Source organism: Megalops cyprinoides, chromosome 3, assembly GCF_013368585.1.
Source record: "Megalops cyprinoides isolate fMegCyp1 chromosome 3, fMegCyp1.pri, whole genome shotgun sequence".
NCBI classification, from domain to species: domain Eukaryota; kingdom Metazoa; phylum Chordata; class Actinopteri; order Elopiformes; family Megalopidae; genus Megalops; species Megalops cyprinoides.
In genome coordinates, this window is record NC_050585.1 from 7,185,361 (window position 1) to 7,201,791 (window position 16,431).

At 40.6% G+C, this 16,431-nt stretch overlaps 1 protein-coding gene across 1 annotated transcript; it reads right to left on the reverse strand.

The window, feature by feature from the left end:
- Positions 1 to 10,732: 10,732 nt before the first annotated feature.
- psmg1 (proteasome (prosome, macropain) assembly chaperone 1) lies at positions 10,733 to 15,172 on the reverse strand. Its single transcript, XM_036525181.1, has 7 exons — positions 14,956 to 15,172; positions 13,949 to 14,058; positions 13,672 to 13,829; positions 11,737 to 11,799; positions 11,427 to 11,625; positions 11,185 to 11,315; positions 10,733 to 10,891 (listed from the first exon to the last, which is right to left on the reverse strand). The coding sequence occupies exons 1-7, from the start codon at positions 15,075 to 15,077 to the stop codon at positions 10,814 to 10,816; spliced, it is 861 nt and encodes a 286-aa protein (XP_036381074.1). The 5' UTR covers positions 15,078 to 15,172; the 3' UTR covers positions 10,733 to 10,813.
- Between the last annotated feature and the right edge of the window lie 1,259 nt (positions 15,173 to 16,431).

Consider the following 16,431-nt stretch of genomic DNA (forward strand, 5'->3'; position numbering starts at 1 on the left):
TTACGCACACTTACAACACCTTCAGTCCAGTGGTTCCTCATCTTGGTTTCATAAACTACATCAATTCCCTACACTACATATTGACAGGTAGTGGAACAACAGTTTTATTCACATGTGATTGAGTGGTCACATGCCACATGGTTAGCCAAACACTTTAAATGTTACACACATGAAACCTGGTACAATCCCCTGTCTAAATGAACCCTTTGAATGTCACATAGAAACCTTATTATCATCATCTGGCCTGCCTAGTAAAGCTTAAAGGCTGAAATCTGAAATTCAGTATTCAACGAAATCTGTGATCTTTCTTACATCAAGTTGGATTGTGTACATATGTAGACAAAGTGTAAGAACAACAATGGCATGTGGGATCATTTCATATAGCAATACTAACAGTATGATGGTTATAACTGTTCTGTAAATGAAGGAGAAAACTGACTGCACTGTATAGAAGGCATACTGTCTGTTTAATGCTTCCATCCAATAATTCTGTGGTGTAGTCTTTAGTGATGGATGCTAGTGAAAATGGCAGGAAAAACAAAGTGTATGTGCAAATAAACAGACCAGACCCTCATCCTGTCAGATCTGGACGACTGCAACTCACTGCTTGCCGGCCTCCCGGCGTATGTCATCTGACTGCTGCAGTTTATCCAGAACACAGTGGCCCGATTGACGTTCAACCTCCCCAAGCAGGCCAATGTGACACCTCTCCTTGAGTCCCTGCACTGGCTGCCAGTTGCAGCGAGGATCAAGTTCAAGACCATGATACTAACCTTTAAGGGACTTGAATCAGCCCCCCCAATACATACAGGACATGATAAAATCCTACAAGCCTGCAAGAGTGCTGCGCTCTGCTACCTCGGGTCACCACTGTGTCCCGAAATAAAACGGCAGCATCTCTCAAACTCGCCCCTTCTCAGTACTGGATCCACACTGGTAGAATGAGCTTCATGTCAAGATTTGGACAACAGACTCCCTGGACTCCTTCAAGAAAAAAACTTAAAACTCATCTGTTCAAGCTGTATCTGTAGCCTACCTTTTTCCCTATTATGTCTATCTATCCTATCAGTTGCTATTTTCATTTTAAAAAAAAGCCAGTGTACACTAGCCTAGCACTTAACCTTGTATCTTACTGACCTCTTGTATTACTTTAGATAACTACTCTTAGCATTGTAAGTTGCTCTGGGTAAGAGCGTTTGCTAAATGAAGTAATGTAATGTGCAATAACCTAAGAGGGTTAACACTAGCATTATTGTGTAGATTTTGTGTAGATGCAGTATTGGTGTGGAAGTTATATGAATTTATTGTAATAGCATTCACACAGTGCGGCGTATAGCAGGGGTGCTGTAAGTTTTAAGTTTTAAGGGGGGGGGGGGGGGGTTGGAACGATTCCAAGGGCCAAACACTGACAGGGGGCCCTCATAGAACACTATTATTATTATTATTATTATTATTATCATCGTCATCATAAGTAAGTTAATGTCATTAAAATTATGATTTTATCTATTAAAAAGTTACAAATGAAACAAACTTGTGGTTTGTTTCTCCATTTTTGGCAAAATTATCAGGATAGCCTTTATATTTCACCCCTCTCTCTATTCATTGCATGGTTCAGTCTTGCGTAGGTGCACTTTCCAGCAACGATTACAGAGCACGCTAGAATCTTTGCTTTCCAGTAGGTGCTCTTACAAGCAGAACAGATAGTGACCTGTCAGTAGATTACATGTTGTCATCAAAGAGGTCGGGATATCAAAAATGAAAAGCAACGCAACAAAAGCTGAGAGGGAGAAAAAGGGCCGACAATTAGTCACCCAGTTTTTTCCTTACTTACAGTGTCATTCCGCTTAAATATTCGGTAGGTTAAGGTAGGTAAGGCCCACTGAAAATGAGATGAGTGCAATGGTCATAATATAATAAATATAGGTCAGTGATTTTGTAGTCAGCTAGTGCGCATTCTTGTTATAGCTAGCTAACTAGCATACATGCTAACTAGTTTGTTCACTAATCAGGTCTACCCTCACCATGCACAGATGCAGCTTCAGGAGTAGGAACCCTTCCTTCAACCTACCTCCCAGTTGAAGGAGAAGGAGGTGAGCAGTATTTCGTTGATAATATATTTACAGCGCAATCCATGAAGCTAAAGGTCTTTGGGGTTAAGGCTCACACAAACTAATTTTGAATATTTTAGTGTATGCTGTATTACCATGTGAGCAGCTAGCTAGCTAGCAAGCATGGAATACAACTTTAGCTAATAGTCACATTTAGCTCATCTAGTTCTTCCAGTAATGACCATGGACAATTGGCACATTAAATATTAAACTTTGGGTTGTCAAATGGGCTTTCTAGGTTGGTGGGTGGTCTAGGTTTGGGAGGCCCAATAATATATTCTTTCATAGGGCCCAAAATTTCCAGCGGCACCCTTGCTGGATAGTGTGTTCATGGAGTCAACCTGCTGCTCATTATTGGGTTGGTGACTTGCATGATCCCCTGCCTCATCTTCCTTTAAGCCTGCTACTTTTCCCACTTTAGGCCCTACTCTGTGTTTAATGCAAGCATCCCCTGCTGCTGTGATATTAAAGTTTTGTTATGAGGTCCACTTTGTTGCATTGTGTACAGTTACCAGGGTCCACACACCAAGCTGGTTTCTGGCTTATGGTTTCCTCCACTTTTATTATTGTGGCTCACATGTACCTAGTCCTTACCCAGTCACTGGGACAATGTGGTGGTAGCACCACTACCTGTAATCCATGAAACAGTATTTTCACAATCTGAAACAGGTTGTGATGTGATGTTGGCTTAATCTTCAAAACAAATCAAGCAATTATTTCACAATCCACTAACCCCCATTGAAAGGGCTGCAAGAATAGGCATGAATAACCATTCAATTCTGTATTTAAACATAACATACAGCCACTGAGACCATGCAAGTTTTAACATAATAGAGAAGGTGCTGAGTAACAGTAAACCTTGCCTTTCTCAGGTATTCTACAAGTTGTTGGCTGAATTCTCTAAGCACCAACCCCCATGCTACACCTCCGCAAGTGCAAGCCTGTGGGAAGGTTATCTACCATCCTGTGATGAGATCAAAGCAGATCACTTGGTTTGTTTCAGGTGGCATAGGTCCAGCAGTCTCTAGCCCTTGAATTGAAGGAACAGAGCCAAACAACCACTGGAGAACATAAACAGCCACCACTGCAGTTTTTTCTTGTTGTTGCTGGCATTCATCCAGCTCCCTTTACTGTAAGTGTGTCATAATTGTGCCCGCCTCTACGGGGGGGGGGGGGACAAAAAAGCTCCGGCCCTGACATGGGAGGATCCTAGCTTATTCCACTATACCTGACAACCTCCACAATCCCAAACGGTTGGCATTTTAAAAGTTTTCTATAATCTTGAGTTTGTCATGAATATAAATTGACACCTTGCACTGGCTATTCAAATGTTCAAACATACATTACATGCTAATTGCATTTCATGAGAGTGCCCTGCTTAGTAATGATTGAGAGTAGAAGACTGAGGGAAAACCATGGCAGACACACAGCGAGGAAAGTCAGTGTAACATTAATTCCAGATCAAGCTATTCTGCCTGAATGATGCATACAGACAAAGAAAGGGTTTGAAAGAAAGAAAGTGAGGGAGTGAAAGAAAGAAAAATAATGCCTTATATTCAGACCCTGGTACTTGAACATGCCTCTTCAGAGAGAGGGGAAAAAAGAACACGAGTTTTCCACTGCTGAAAGGCACACTCTCAGTATTATTATGGAAATTTGAAGAATTCCTCTTAATTCCACCAGCAGCCAAGAAAAAAAAATCTCTCTGAGCAGATCACTGCCCAGGCAGATATGACTTTTATACCATTTTGGTTTCCTTAGATTTTCTTCTGAAGGAAAAAAATGAAATTACAGAATTGTACAGCAGTGACTCATAGAGTGTAATGGTATTGCTTGCTTATTTTGAGTGTTGTATTTGTCATTGGGCTTTTCTGAATTATCTTCGATCTTCACATCCACATTTCTTTTTGGCTTCGGAACATTTAAATGACTCACTCTGAAGCATTATGATCAATTATTCTTTTGTAAGGAGGAAATCATTAGGTTATTTACAAAGCAAGGAGTTGAAAATTCAATTAACTATGTCATTATCTTCTCAGTTCCTGTCTCTTAAGAAATAACTGTCGACTATGAATTCTGTTTATTAAGGAGTGATGTGAGCGCTCTAAAGGATTATCTTGCTGAGATTAATATAAGGCACGGGAAAGGATTTAGTAGCAGGATGTACTCTTGGAAGGAAGTGGAGGTGATGAATGCCTGTATTAGAATGATAACGTGTAAAAATAACTGTTGCAAAGCTTAATTGTCAAACCCCAACCCCCAAAGCTTTTTTGAAAGCTTGCGCATATCATTGTTTGAATTTGGTTTGAGCTCTTGTCTCTGAACTCTTCATCTTAGACTTTGTGAATGTGTTCTTTTTCCTCTTTCTCCTGTGAAGTTTGGTTGTGAATGAACCTCTCCCTAAAAGGAGGGCCTGAGTGAACATTCAATGTCTGAAACACAAACTGTGGTAGAGAGGAAACCAGTTCCAATATGCTTCCTGCTTCATCAGTGTATGAATGAAAACACATCTACTGACAATATCTTGTTTTGACAAAGAGGAAATAGTAAATATATGCATACCAGGAATGATGGTAGGTAATGATAGTCGCAATGAGCTATAGTTGGTTAAGAGAAGGAAATGAATAATGAACCACAAAGTTTTAGGTTTAAATCCCATGGATCTGGACTGTTAAACACAGGTTTGCAGGTTCAAGTCTTATGTAATCACAAAGTTGTCCATGTCCTCAAGCAGAGTTGTTAACTTGAACAGCTTCAGCAAATAGCTAGCTGTAAAGAGAGATAACTATGTAACTATGTAAGTCACTCTTCATAAGGATGTCAATAAATAATGTAAATATCAGCTTATATTGAGTAAAAGAGAGACATAGGCAAGGAATATGTTTGCAATCTCTAAAGTCTTTGTGGTATTCAGACATTTGAGTGAATTCATTCCCAGAAATCTTCCTCTGCCTCCACTTGCTAAGATCTCTAACAGCTTGTTTGTTTGATGGCACCAGTCACTGTGTTACATGAAAACTGACGTACTTGACAGCGTAGCCTGCAAGACGTTACCAATTAAGGTAAGAAGCACAGACCAGAGGCGGGTGGCGCTGGATATGCCTGTACTGCGTCACACCAGGGATTTCCCCCATACTGCACAGAGGCCGGATAAGTGCAGTGCTCGTCAAGGCGATGGGAGTGTCTGAGCACAGGCATGAACAAAACTGTCTCCAGTGAAGAACTCAGGGAGAACCATGAGGGGGAGATGTGTTCTGTGCAATCCTTTTTGTTGTGTGACTGCAGCTGTCAGCATTTTGTTTGTAGGGCCTCGTTACACAAGTTTAAAGTGTTAAGAGGCAACGTAAACCACAATGACCTCATTTCATGAGCTACTGCATTCTTGTATTTTTCTTTTCTCAAAATTTTGCTGGATTGCAAAATTGCGGAACTGTATCTGAGCAGGCAGCATTATGCTGGTCAGCAGTGACTAAGCCCTCCCTTCTGTGATTCTTTGATAAAGAGTACTGACTGCATGGCAATTACAATTGCTCTGATGGCAAATTGAACATAGTACCACGGCTGAAAATTAGTGGCAGGCTGAGATTATAACAGTCCTCATCAGAAGGTCAAGAGAAGGGTGCAGAGACCCCATCTGGCCTGCTGGCGTATGAAAAGCTTAAAAAAAAGCTTTGTGCATCAAGACTGCATATTCTTAGCCTTCCTAATGAAGAAGCACTGTACCCCCTATTTCTCTGTGCCTTTTGGTCACACACTGACCTGCATCTACCAGTGCTTAAGTAATACAGCAGACAGTGCTGTTCTTTACAAACTATACAGACAGCACAAGCCATCTGACCATTACCATTATTCAGTTTGATACATAAACAACATAAAAATCATGCTATTAGCACCCCATTCTATCTGATTGTGTCCTCAGGTTCATTTTAAAGGTTTCAGGTCTGATCCATTGAATTTCAACTAAGCAAAGTCACTCCCATCAGGCCCTTTATTTTTCCTCATTTACTCACCAATAAACTAAATGAATACATCTCACAGACCTCACAGACATGGACTGCATCATATGTGGATGCATATAGAAGCCCTTTTCTTTTACTTAAGTGGCTTAACCATTTGTGGACACTCAAGTGGTCGTATAATCATAAGTAAGTAGGATATTCCTACAATAAACCTAGATATCTATGTTCCATTGAAAGTCTTCTGTTGTGAGAAAGCCCCTGCAGTCAATTTTACTCAGGAACTGCTGGCAGGTGGCAGCGTTTCAGTGGGGCCGCTTCCAGCGCTGGACCACCTTCAGCACACCAGAGCTCAGTCCGGGTGGTCTGCGGCCAGAGAGCTCTGTGGAGAGATGGCGAGGCAAGCACAAAGCATCGCACCAGATCAAACCAAAAGCAACCTCAGTGTTACCCAAGTGAACTCCCATACCTCTCACACATTGCGCAGGGAAGGAAAAGGAGAGAGGCAGAGGGGTGGCAAAGAGCAGGCCTGTCCACTTCTCACTCCTGCCACGCTTCAAAACAGCCTTAAGATTCAAACATTAAAGGAAAACATGAAATCCCCCAGGATAGTTGCGAGCTGGATAACGTATTTCTGAGAATCCAGCCAGGCAAATTCCACCCTCATGGAGTTAGGGTTTTTTTTTTTTTTTTTGGGGGGGGGGGGGGGGGGTATTATGCATCCATTGATAATGTTATTCTGAGCTGAGGACAGAGGTTAGTAAATATGTCACCTGAGCTCCAGAACTATGGGATCAGTTTTAACGTCTGTCATGTGAAAAGCCAAGGGAATCAGACATTCTAGGTGACAGAGGGCTTTGTGTAAATGAAGGCACTTTTCAGCATAGCCTAATAACTGGCATCTTTCACAGAAAGGCCATGTTGATAGGAGGTGTCAATGGGTAGCCTTAGAGACCACTGCTCCACGTTAAATGTCACTGATCGCTGATCTTTCAGCTGCACTACACTCTGATTAAGCAACGGCACCACATTAAATAGAAAAAAAGTGAGACTTATGATTAGTGAACTGGTGCTTTGAAAGTGAATTGGAGAAACTGCTGAAAAGCAAACATGAGATTAATCATATCATTACATACCTGCATGTTTTTGTAAAGGTGTCTGCCTGGCAAAGAAATTCTGGACAGGGGAAATGTTTTTTCATGTATACATACCCACACACTATATGGACAAAAGTATTTGGATGCCTGACCATTACACCAACAGGGACTGTAATGACATTGCATTCAAATACATATACTTTAATATGGAGTTGGTCCCCCTTTTGCAGCTATAACAGCTTCCACTCTTCTTGGAAGGCTTTCCACAAGATTTTGGAGTGTTTCTGTGGGAATTTGTGCCTATTCATTCTGTAGAGCATTTATCGGGTCAGGCACTGATGTTGGACGAGAAGGCCTGGCTCACAATCTCCTTTCCGGTTCATTCCGAAGGTGCTCGATGGGGTTGAGGTCAGGGCTCTGCACGGGCCAGTCAAGTTCTTCCACACCAAACTCATCAAACCATGTCTTTATAGTCCTTGCTTTGTGCACTTGGGCACAGTCATGTTGGAATAGAAAAGGGCCTTCCCCAAACTGTTGCCACAGAGTTGGAAGCATAGCATTGTCCAAAATGTCTTGGTATACTGAAGCATTAAGATTGCCCTTCACGGGAAATAAGGGGCCTAGCCCAAACCCTGAAAAAAAGGTGTGGCCAAATACTTTTGTCCATATAGTGTATGTGTGTTCACTGTTTGCTCAAGGAATGTTGTATTACACCTCTATTTAAACATTAAAATTTGTATGAGGCAGCCTACTATGTACTGAGTATGCGTCAGAGTCATGCGATTGCAGCGCAGACACAATTCTCTGCAAACATTGACACTTTCATCAGTATACTGGGAAGTGTGAGGACAATATTGACTGCAAGCTACAGTACAGGTGACATCTGGCTGCTTTTTTATCACAGGCGTGCTGGGGAGAACAAGTCCTATTTGCTAACATTACCTGCTCCAAGCCAAGCGTCACACCTTCTAGGTCCTTACACACTAGGTACAGTAGTTGATTGACATCACCCCATTTTGGCTTCTGTGAGTGCATGAGTGACGTCAACGTAATTTCTATACAATGTGAAACAATTCCCGGATTAGTGCAGATATTACTGAGAAGTTCTGAGGAAGCTTGAGGAAAAGAGGTGTATTGCCACAATGTAATCCCTTTTCTGTTGTTTTCAGCTGTTCAGATAATACTATCAACAATTGTCAGTTCAAAACCAGTTGGACAGCAGAAACAGGAATAGGTTTATGAAATTACAAAAGAAATGGAAAAAAAACAATGTTGCCTGAAACTTTGTGAGCTTTAGAAATAGAAAACATAGCAAAAATGGAAAAAGTATTGCAATCAAAAGCACAGTGCTCAAGGAGAAATTAAACTTGAAACTATTTTAAATGAAGTCGTGAACTGCCATGGGTTTAGCCATATAATTTGACATTTGTTATTTAGACTTTAGTATTGCAAAGTGTTCTTACTTACACACACACACACACAGTGTGCAATCAAACATCAAAATGTGAATAAGCCATAAAATCAGTGATTCTGAGCAAGTTTCATACTTTCATACATATGTAACCTTTTAACCTTTTTTGAATGACTACACAGCATAGGCATAAATTATTAAAGAAAAGTGTAAGTAAACTGATCAGAGGTTTTCCAACACCACTGAAATTCCCATCCTTCCCACATTTTTAGACTATTCATAAATGGAATCATGTTGGTGTCCCCAAAAAAGAGGTAAAAAAATATTTTAGACTGTGTCATTTCCAAAGTAGCATTTGTTCTGTGCTTGTGGAAAGCAATCTTCGAAAAGCTGCTGTGCTTTATTGTGTAAGGTTTTTTGAGTGCCCCTCTCAGGAAAGACAGAGCTGACAGAAAGGTTGAGCACAATCTCATGTGTCTGCAATAACAGATTGTTCCATCAAGGGTTTTGTTGTGGAACTTGGGGTCAAAGAAAAAAAATAATAGCCTGCAATGGCAATGCCAGATAGCACATCAACACAGACAGCACGTTCTTTAGCACTTGGCGTTTCTCCGGCAGCACAGACCTTGATGAACCACAATCTTCACTGAACGATCTGCAATTATCACATACTGTAATGGGGGAGGGACAATTAGCGATGTAGCACTCCCCTACTCTGATGAGACAGAGGGAGTGCGAGCACGAACTGTTCCTTGGAAGTAATTGGTGGACATAAAACCTTGCGATAGCGAGGATTCTATTTCACAGCTCCTTCCATGTGAAATAATTGCCGCAGGTGTTCTGGCGCAGAAAGCCTTCCATTCCTTATTGGCTGGTACTCTCCAGTGCTTATAGTGTGCCATTACTACCAAGCACCCACCAATGCATGGATGCATGAATATCCTGTTTCACAAGAAGGTGTTTCTGCAGGGTGAATAAGTGATGTTTTATTGCTTTTCATTTTTTATGGAATCTAGACCAAAAACCTTCATGGAAAATCTGAAACCCTCAACCACCAGCCTGTTACAAAACAAATGCTAAACAGCGTATGAATAACTATGAAATGCCCACAGCTGACGATAACTTGCCTGACACAGGTGGACAGGAGCAATAATCAAGAGTAACTGCTCCTCCTTCTGGACAAGTACAACATTGCATGGTCTTTGAGAACAGATTCAGCTAACTGGCAACAGTCCTGCATAGTCAAATCTATATTTTGTTTTGACTGATTCCTTCACTACTGTTGTGCAATAGCAATAAACGTGCTGTTAACAAATATTAATCAGATCTAATTATATTCATAGTACTTGGACATAAAATGTTATTTATTCCATTACTCATTCAAGTTCAAACACTACAGCTATGCCCATTCAAAGGTTTTGAATAGAAGCATATTTTTAGGAGAATTAAGTGTAGTTGCATAGAGTTGAAAGGAACAAAAAACCCACAGATAAACACAGATTGAAGTCCAATATGTAATAAAGCATTCATGTGGGCGAGTTTGAGAAAAAAATTCAAGATTCAATGGATTTTTTTCTGAACTGCTGGCTAGATTCTCAAGGTACTGCCAGAATATAGTGCACAATTTGTTTCAGTGCAAGAGGGAAAAAAAAAAGAGCAAGAGGGCCTTCAAGCAGACCTGACTGATGGGACTCTCTTTCAAAGGTACATAACTGCATTGCTGAGGATACAAATGGGAAACATATGGTAATGACAGAAGGATAGGAAAAAAGAGAAGAGAAAAAAATACAAAATAAAAATATATTACAGCAATAAAACCCTGTTTCCCCGTTCAGCCAGGTTACGCCTTGAGCGTGGGTGGCAAAGTACAACTGCCTAGTGAACACTCCCCCGGTGTTTGGTTTTCCATTGGGGGGGGCGGTGTCAGTTGAATGGCCTTGTCCTGCAGTTTGACACCCAGCGCCCTCTAGTGTCTATACTTCTACAGTGCACATGCTCACTCCCCTTTTCTACAGGGTGGGTTGATTCAAGCACAGCCTGCCACACACACTATACTGGGCATGCTGTAGAATTACTGGGCAGGGGCAAGCTTGGATCCCATGTGCATGAGGTTGTGAATGTTTATTAACAGAAGGTGTTGCAAAGTTTAAGTACAATTTATTTTTTTTTTACATTACTTATAAAATACAGTTGAGAAAGGAAACAATTCAGACACAGAGAATAAAAAACATTTCTTTACGCTCATGTGTACAGGTTACTTTGAACTTCATTGACCTGTACCAATTTCTTGAGGATCTCAGTACTCGGACAGGTATTCAGCTGGAAACAAAACACGCAGAGACAAGGTTAAGGATTCCATTTCAATTCCATTAAATTCCACTCATTTTATGTATAGAAAGAAAATCATATACTGAACTAACACATATTGCTTTTGTAGGATCTGTATACAGATGAAGACAGTTGGATGTTGAATATTTTCGAGTTAAATTCAGAGCTTTCCCTGATTTCCTGCAATCACCTGCAACATCTAGCAAGAATACATGTGATTTATACAGTGGCATAAATCCCCATGAGAATACTGAAGTATTAACCAATACAGAATGACTGCTTACCTTGACCAGCTTGCTCAAGCAAGTGAGAGCAGGTTTGTAGGTCTCCATGGTGACAGAGTCAGGACTGATAACATCACTGTAACTCTGGTAGAGAACTGCAGGGATCCTGTGAACTTGACAGTGGCTAAGCACTGAGAAAATCAACAGTTAACAAAAACAAATTGCCTTTCTGTAGACTTGTTAGCTTGACAATCATATCCAATCAGTTTCAAAGAGGGGACAAAATGTCTCCATGCACATACCCGCAGCTTGAAGACCTGTGACAATATTGGGCTGTTCCAGCAGGGGGCAGATGATCTGGCTTCCATACAGACTGGACTTCAGAGCTCGCAGGAACGGCACACCACTACTGAAAGGGGAGTCTGGGGTCTTGTACTCGGCCACGGAGCAGTCTGCTAGCACCATCACATTAAGACCTCTCCTCTGAATGTAGCCAAACACCTGCATTGCAGAAAGCAGGTCAGACTGGACACCCAATAAAATCTGTGTGCCAGAGTTCAGCAATCACAGTCCTCAAGACTTATCGAGACTCAAAATATGGAAAAACATTACCTTTTCAGTCCACTGGAATAACTGATCTTCAGCTACATGGCAGGTGCACAGGCATATTATAACCTTTGAAAATGGAAAAACAGCATTGTTTTTTATCCTTTTCTTGTTTCCCTCTTCCCCACATTAAACTACACTGTGACCTATACCGGAGACTTGTAAGCAAAGCAAATGGGATTAAAACAAAAATTTGTTTTGAGAACACAAAACGTCGTCGGAGTATATCCACAGAGTTCTGTACCTGAAACCCTGAGAGTGCGATATCTTATTCCCTGTTGTCACTCACACATTTCTGCAGGAACAATTCATTATGCGCTAACTAGCAGACAGACTTAGGCATGAAGCAAAAAGTAATTAGGATGCGGTTCTTACTGAGGTCTGCTGACATATTTGGGATGACAAAGTGGCCATATCTTCTGTCTCCTAATGACATGATGAGCCTCACAAATAATTACTTCACTATGTCACTGGCTGCCTCAGCATTCGATTACTTTCATATTGTGAAGCAATCTAAATAATGTCAGACATAACAATACCATCACTGCATGTTCCTAAAAACCTGTGCTATCCGTTTGGTTCAAGATGTATCTCGTTTGCAACCTACAAACTTGTCAGGAACAAAAGAAAAAATGAGAATACATGCAGACTTTGATTTAGGTTGTAATATTCTTCAAACTTGATGAATGTTTCCTACAGCTGGAAGTGACTGGTAGCTGGTAAATGCCAAGTAGCTGTGAGAGGAACTACTGCAAAATATGTTTTATGATGTGGAAAAAGATGGCCACTTGAATGTCTGACTGGTGCATGATAACCCATTCACAGTGTATCTGCACATGTAAACTGTAAACTGATGCTAAATTTTACTTTATTTGTTCATCTTTCATTGTTTGGAAAGTAACATTTTCCTGCTAGCTACCTACTCTCAAAAGATTAAAAGGGTGATTTTAGAAGGATTACATAACATCTATGTGTTTGCAGTTTTAAGATCAAGGCCAGGGAGCAATTCTGAAGATTAATGAAAAGATTTCAATAACCAGCGCCATTGCTTTCTGGGCTGCTGTGCTTTTACACAAACACATTACCCTCAAGAGTGGTGGGAGAGCTGCTTTATTCCCTTGTAATTAAGAACACTGTGAAAAAGAGAAGCTGGGCAGAATTTCGGCTAGATTGTTGTGCATTCTTCACTGTCATCTAGTACCAGATCAAGGGAGCCTTAAACTGAGAGACTGCATGCTCCACCCACTTTATATTTACATATAAAGCATTTATACAGCTGGATATTTACAGAGGAAATTCAGCTTAAGTACCTTGCTAAAATGGGGCACAACAGCAGTGTCCACTGGACCTGAACATTTTGAATATAAACTGGATATAAACTCAGTTGCCTAATAGTGCACTGCAGTAGATTTTTCTTGAATCAAACTGCCAATAAGGACTCGAGGCAACACCGTATCTTGCAAAACAAACACTTTGGTCAGAGACCTTTGGTAGACAGAAAGTAAGACAAGCAAGGGCATCTAATTTACATTGGCTTAGATATGCTTGCCTCGTTATTTCTTTTTTTTTACTCTGATGAAGGACCTGGATATGGCAGTGGTCTGACTGTCAAGTGTCTGTCTGTTTTGTAAGATACAGTGTGCATTGAGTCCTTATTTGGCAGTCTGATATATGAAAAATTTCACTGAAGTCCTCATTATACAATTTATTCAATGAGTTTTTGTGCTCACACTCTTTTGCATCGGTAACAACCTCCCACAGCCAATCAAACTGCTAGAAATACTATCATAATATATCATTGCTAAAATGCACTCTGGCAGGTGGTAAACTCAAAGAAGCGAGAACTTCCACATGGGAGTCTGGGTGCCAAAACAGAAGTGTAGTGAATATTTGCTCAGGGGAGGTGGCAGGATTGGATCCAGAGTGAGCACAGGCACTCACCGATGGGCAGTCTCTTTGTCTGTAGAACACACAGCTGGGCTCTCCCTGTGGAGGTACTCCTGACTGTCTGCTTGAACCCCTGCTCCTCTCATTCCAGAGGGACACTGAGCCAACAACTGTCCAGTCCCCAGAATTCAAGACATAGGCTGAGAGAAAACCTGACACAGACAAACGGACAACCAGGGGGTGGGACACGTTCATTTAAACCAACACGCAGCTGTAAAATATTGACATGAATGGACACATGGGTGGCATTGTCTGTAGCGTGTCAACTTACCTGCCGCATTACAGCCCACAGCTATCACAAAGTCTGAACACTGTAAAGTTTTCTCACTGGAGTTCATCATTGACTGTGTGACCTCTGAGCACCACTCAACGTGGACCGCCCTATTGGAGGAAGAGAAAAGATACAACAGGTTGAATGAATGAACATGTCAGCAAGTTTTGGAAACATGCCAACTTTTTTGGAAAAGGATAAAAATTTCAGACCCAATACAACGAGCTGAAATTGAATTTCCATTGTTGGCCATGTAGCTACTCAACTGATGACATCTATTCAACCAGCCAAACTGGAGAACAGAGCAGAATATTTAACTTCTTAGAATCCATGCATGATGAGAGAGTTGCGCTACAGTACGATGTTTTTACTTGGTACTATGGTAAAAATGTGGCAACACTGCAGTGTCTTCTTGCAAATACTTGACCTTCTCAGTATATGTGGGTCATTCCAAAGAAAGAAAGATAAAAGTAGTGAGCGAACAATCACTGTGAATTTCAGTGCAATCCACGAGACTGAAAGTGAAAGGACCGCACATGTGATCCGTGCTATGAAGCAGCAAAAAATATTTTTTCTGTAAATCACACATTGCTAACTGACTAGCTATTTATTTGCACTAATGGAAACACTGCTAACGACAACCACTTAACCAGTTGTCCAATCAAAATGAATGTAGCTAGCTATAACATCTCGAGTAATTTGTTAGCTAGCCAGTGGCTAATAATTTCCTTCTGAATCGTGCTTACACGCCGTCCACGGTATGTACAGCTAGCTAATACATGGTGTTACCTTGCTGGTAGCTACCTAGCTAGCGAGAAAAAAAAGGTACACAAACATTTGGGAGTGAACGGAACTAATATTCCAAACATGCAAACAGCTAGATACCTCATGATTATAAGATAGATGACTAGTACCTCAACAACTCACTATCGTTTTAGCTAACTGGCTACTCACGTACTGCCGGGTTGCTGAGTGGCAAGAAAATTAATGGCTAGCTAGCAAGCTACCTCTTCAGCTCCATTTCTCTTCGGATTTGCTGATCCTCTTCGTTTTCATCCTCTACTTCGTCCTCGTCCTCTTCCACAGCCCGCGAATACACCGATAAAACCTCTCCAAAAAATGTGGCCATTTTGTCAGATCTGATTTATTCTCCCTGGTGGTTAGCTGAAAGTACAGTGTAACAAGCAATCGCAATGAGACAGCGGCACACACTTCTAGGCCGCTTTGTAGTTGTTAATGAGTTATGGCGGAGCACCAACAACAGGGGGTGCTCTACAGTCGCAAAGTGGAGTGTGTTACACCTGAAAAGGATTATTACGGCATTATAAATACAGGGTTGTGTTGCTTTTTTCAGCAGTCAAAGTACAGGAACAAAATACTAATATAACAACAAACTGATATTTATACATCAGACAATTTATGGCTTCCCTTTAGAACACCGAAAAAATATTCCAGGACAGCACCCATTTCAATTCTAACATTTCATTTACTTTTTAGTTTATGGAGGGATCCCTACAGTCTATTCATTCTATGCAGTTTTCTACAAAAAAAAAATAAATAAAAAATACAAAGTACAAAAATAAAATGATAGAATACAGTAATAGGACATACAGGCATCCAGTATGAATAGGTCACAGAGATGTACAGTGTCATTAGATATGAGAAAATCATTGAGTTACCTTTGGCCATATTTGAAGCATAATGTTTTCCAGAAACAAGAGGAAGAGGCTCTAACTGAGACAGTCTGGTTAAATATCCTTTTCTGTATGGCACATCACAGTCATTTCTCACCCTTGCTCTTGTTCTGTTCTTTGTTGTTTGAGGAACCATCTTACTGGGGTAGCAGGCAGATCTTTCAGAATTTTAAAAATAAGACATCTGCAAACTTATAGGAAAGCTAATGAATTGTATTACCTAATGTTGCAGTGACTTTTTTGTCTAACACTTTCAGACATTGCTTGTCTCAATAGGCATTAATCCAGTTATTTCTGGATGTGACTATTTTATTAAGCAGTAGAACAGATAAAATCACATAGTGCATGTACAGTTTAGCTGTATCAGTAGACAAAGTTTCTTACATGCCTGAAATTAACTAGTTTAAACTTGTACTGACCACCTTTTTCATGTCTCTGTGCTTGTCTAATGTGCTATACATTAATGATGGCTGAAGTGAGTTTCCTCCTTCTTCATTGTAAAGCCCTTTCACAACCTTGCCAGACTGAAAGGCGCTATTACTATAATCCATTTTTATTAGTAGTAATAGTGTTATGATATAATAAATAATTTGTTCAGGTTTGTTGCTGAATATTAAATATATCTGAGTTTTTTGATGAATTAGTTATTCTGGTTGGTCCTTAGTTTGAATAGCTGAGTCACATCAGAGCAGCTGTCATCTCATTAAAATTGTAAGTTTTCAGCATAACCTGCCAGTTTATGTTAAAGCCACCCTGAAGTGCGAGTTCTTTTCTGCGGTTGCATTCACT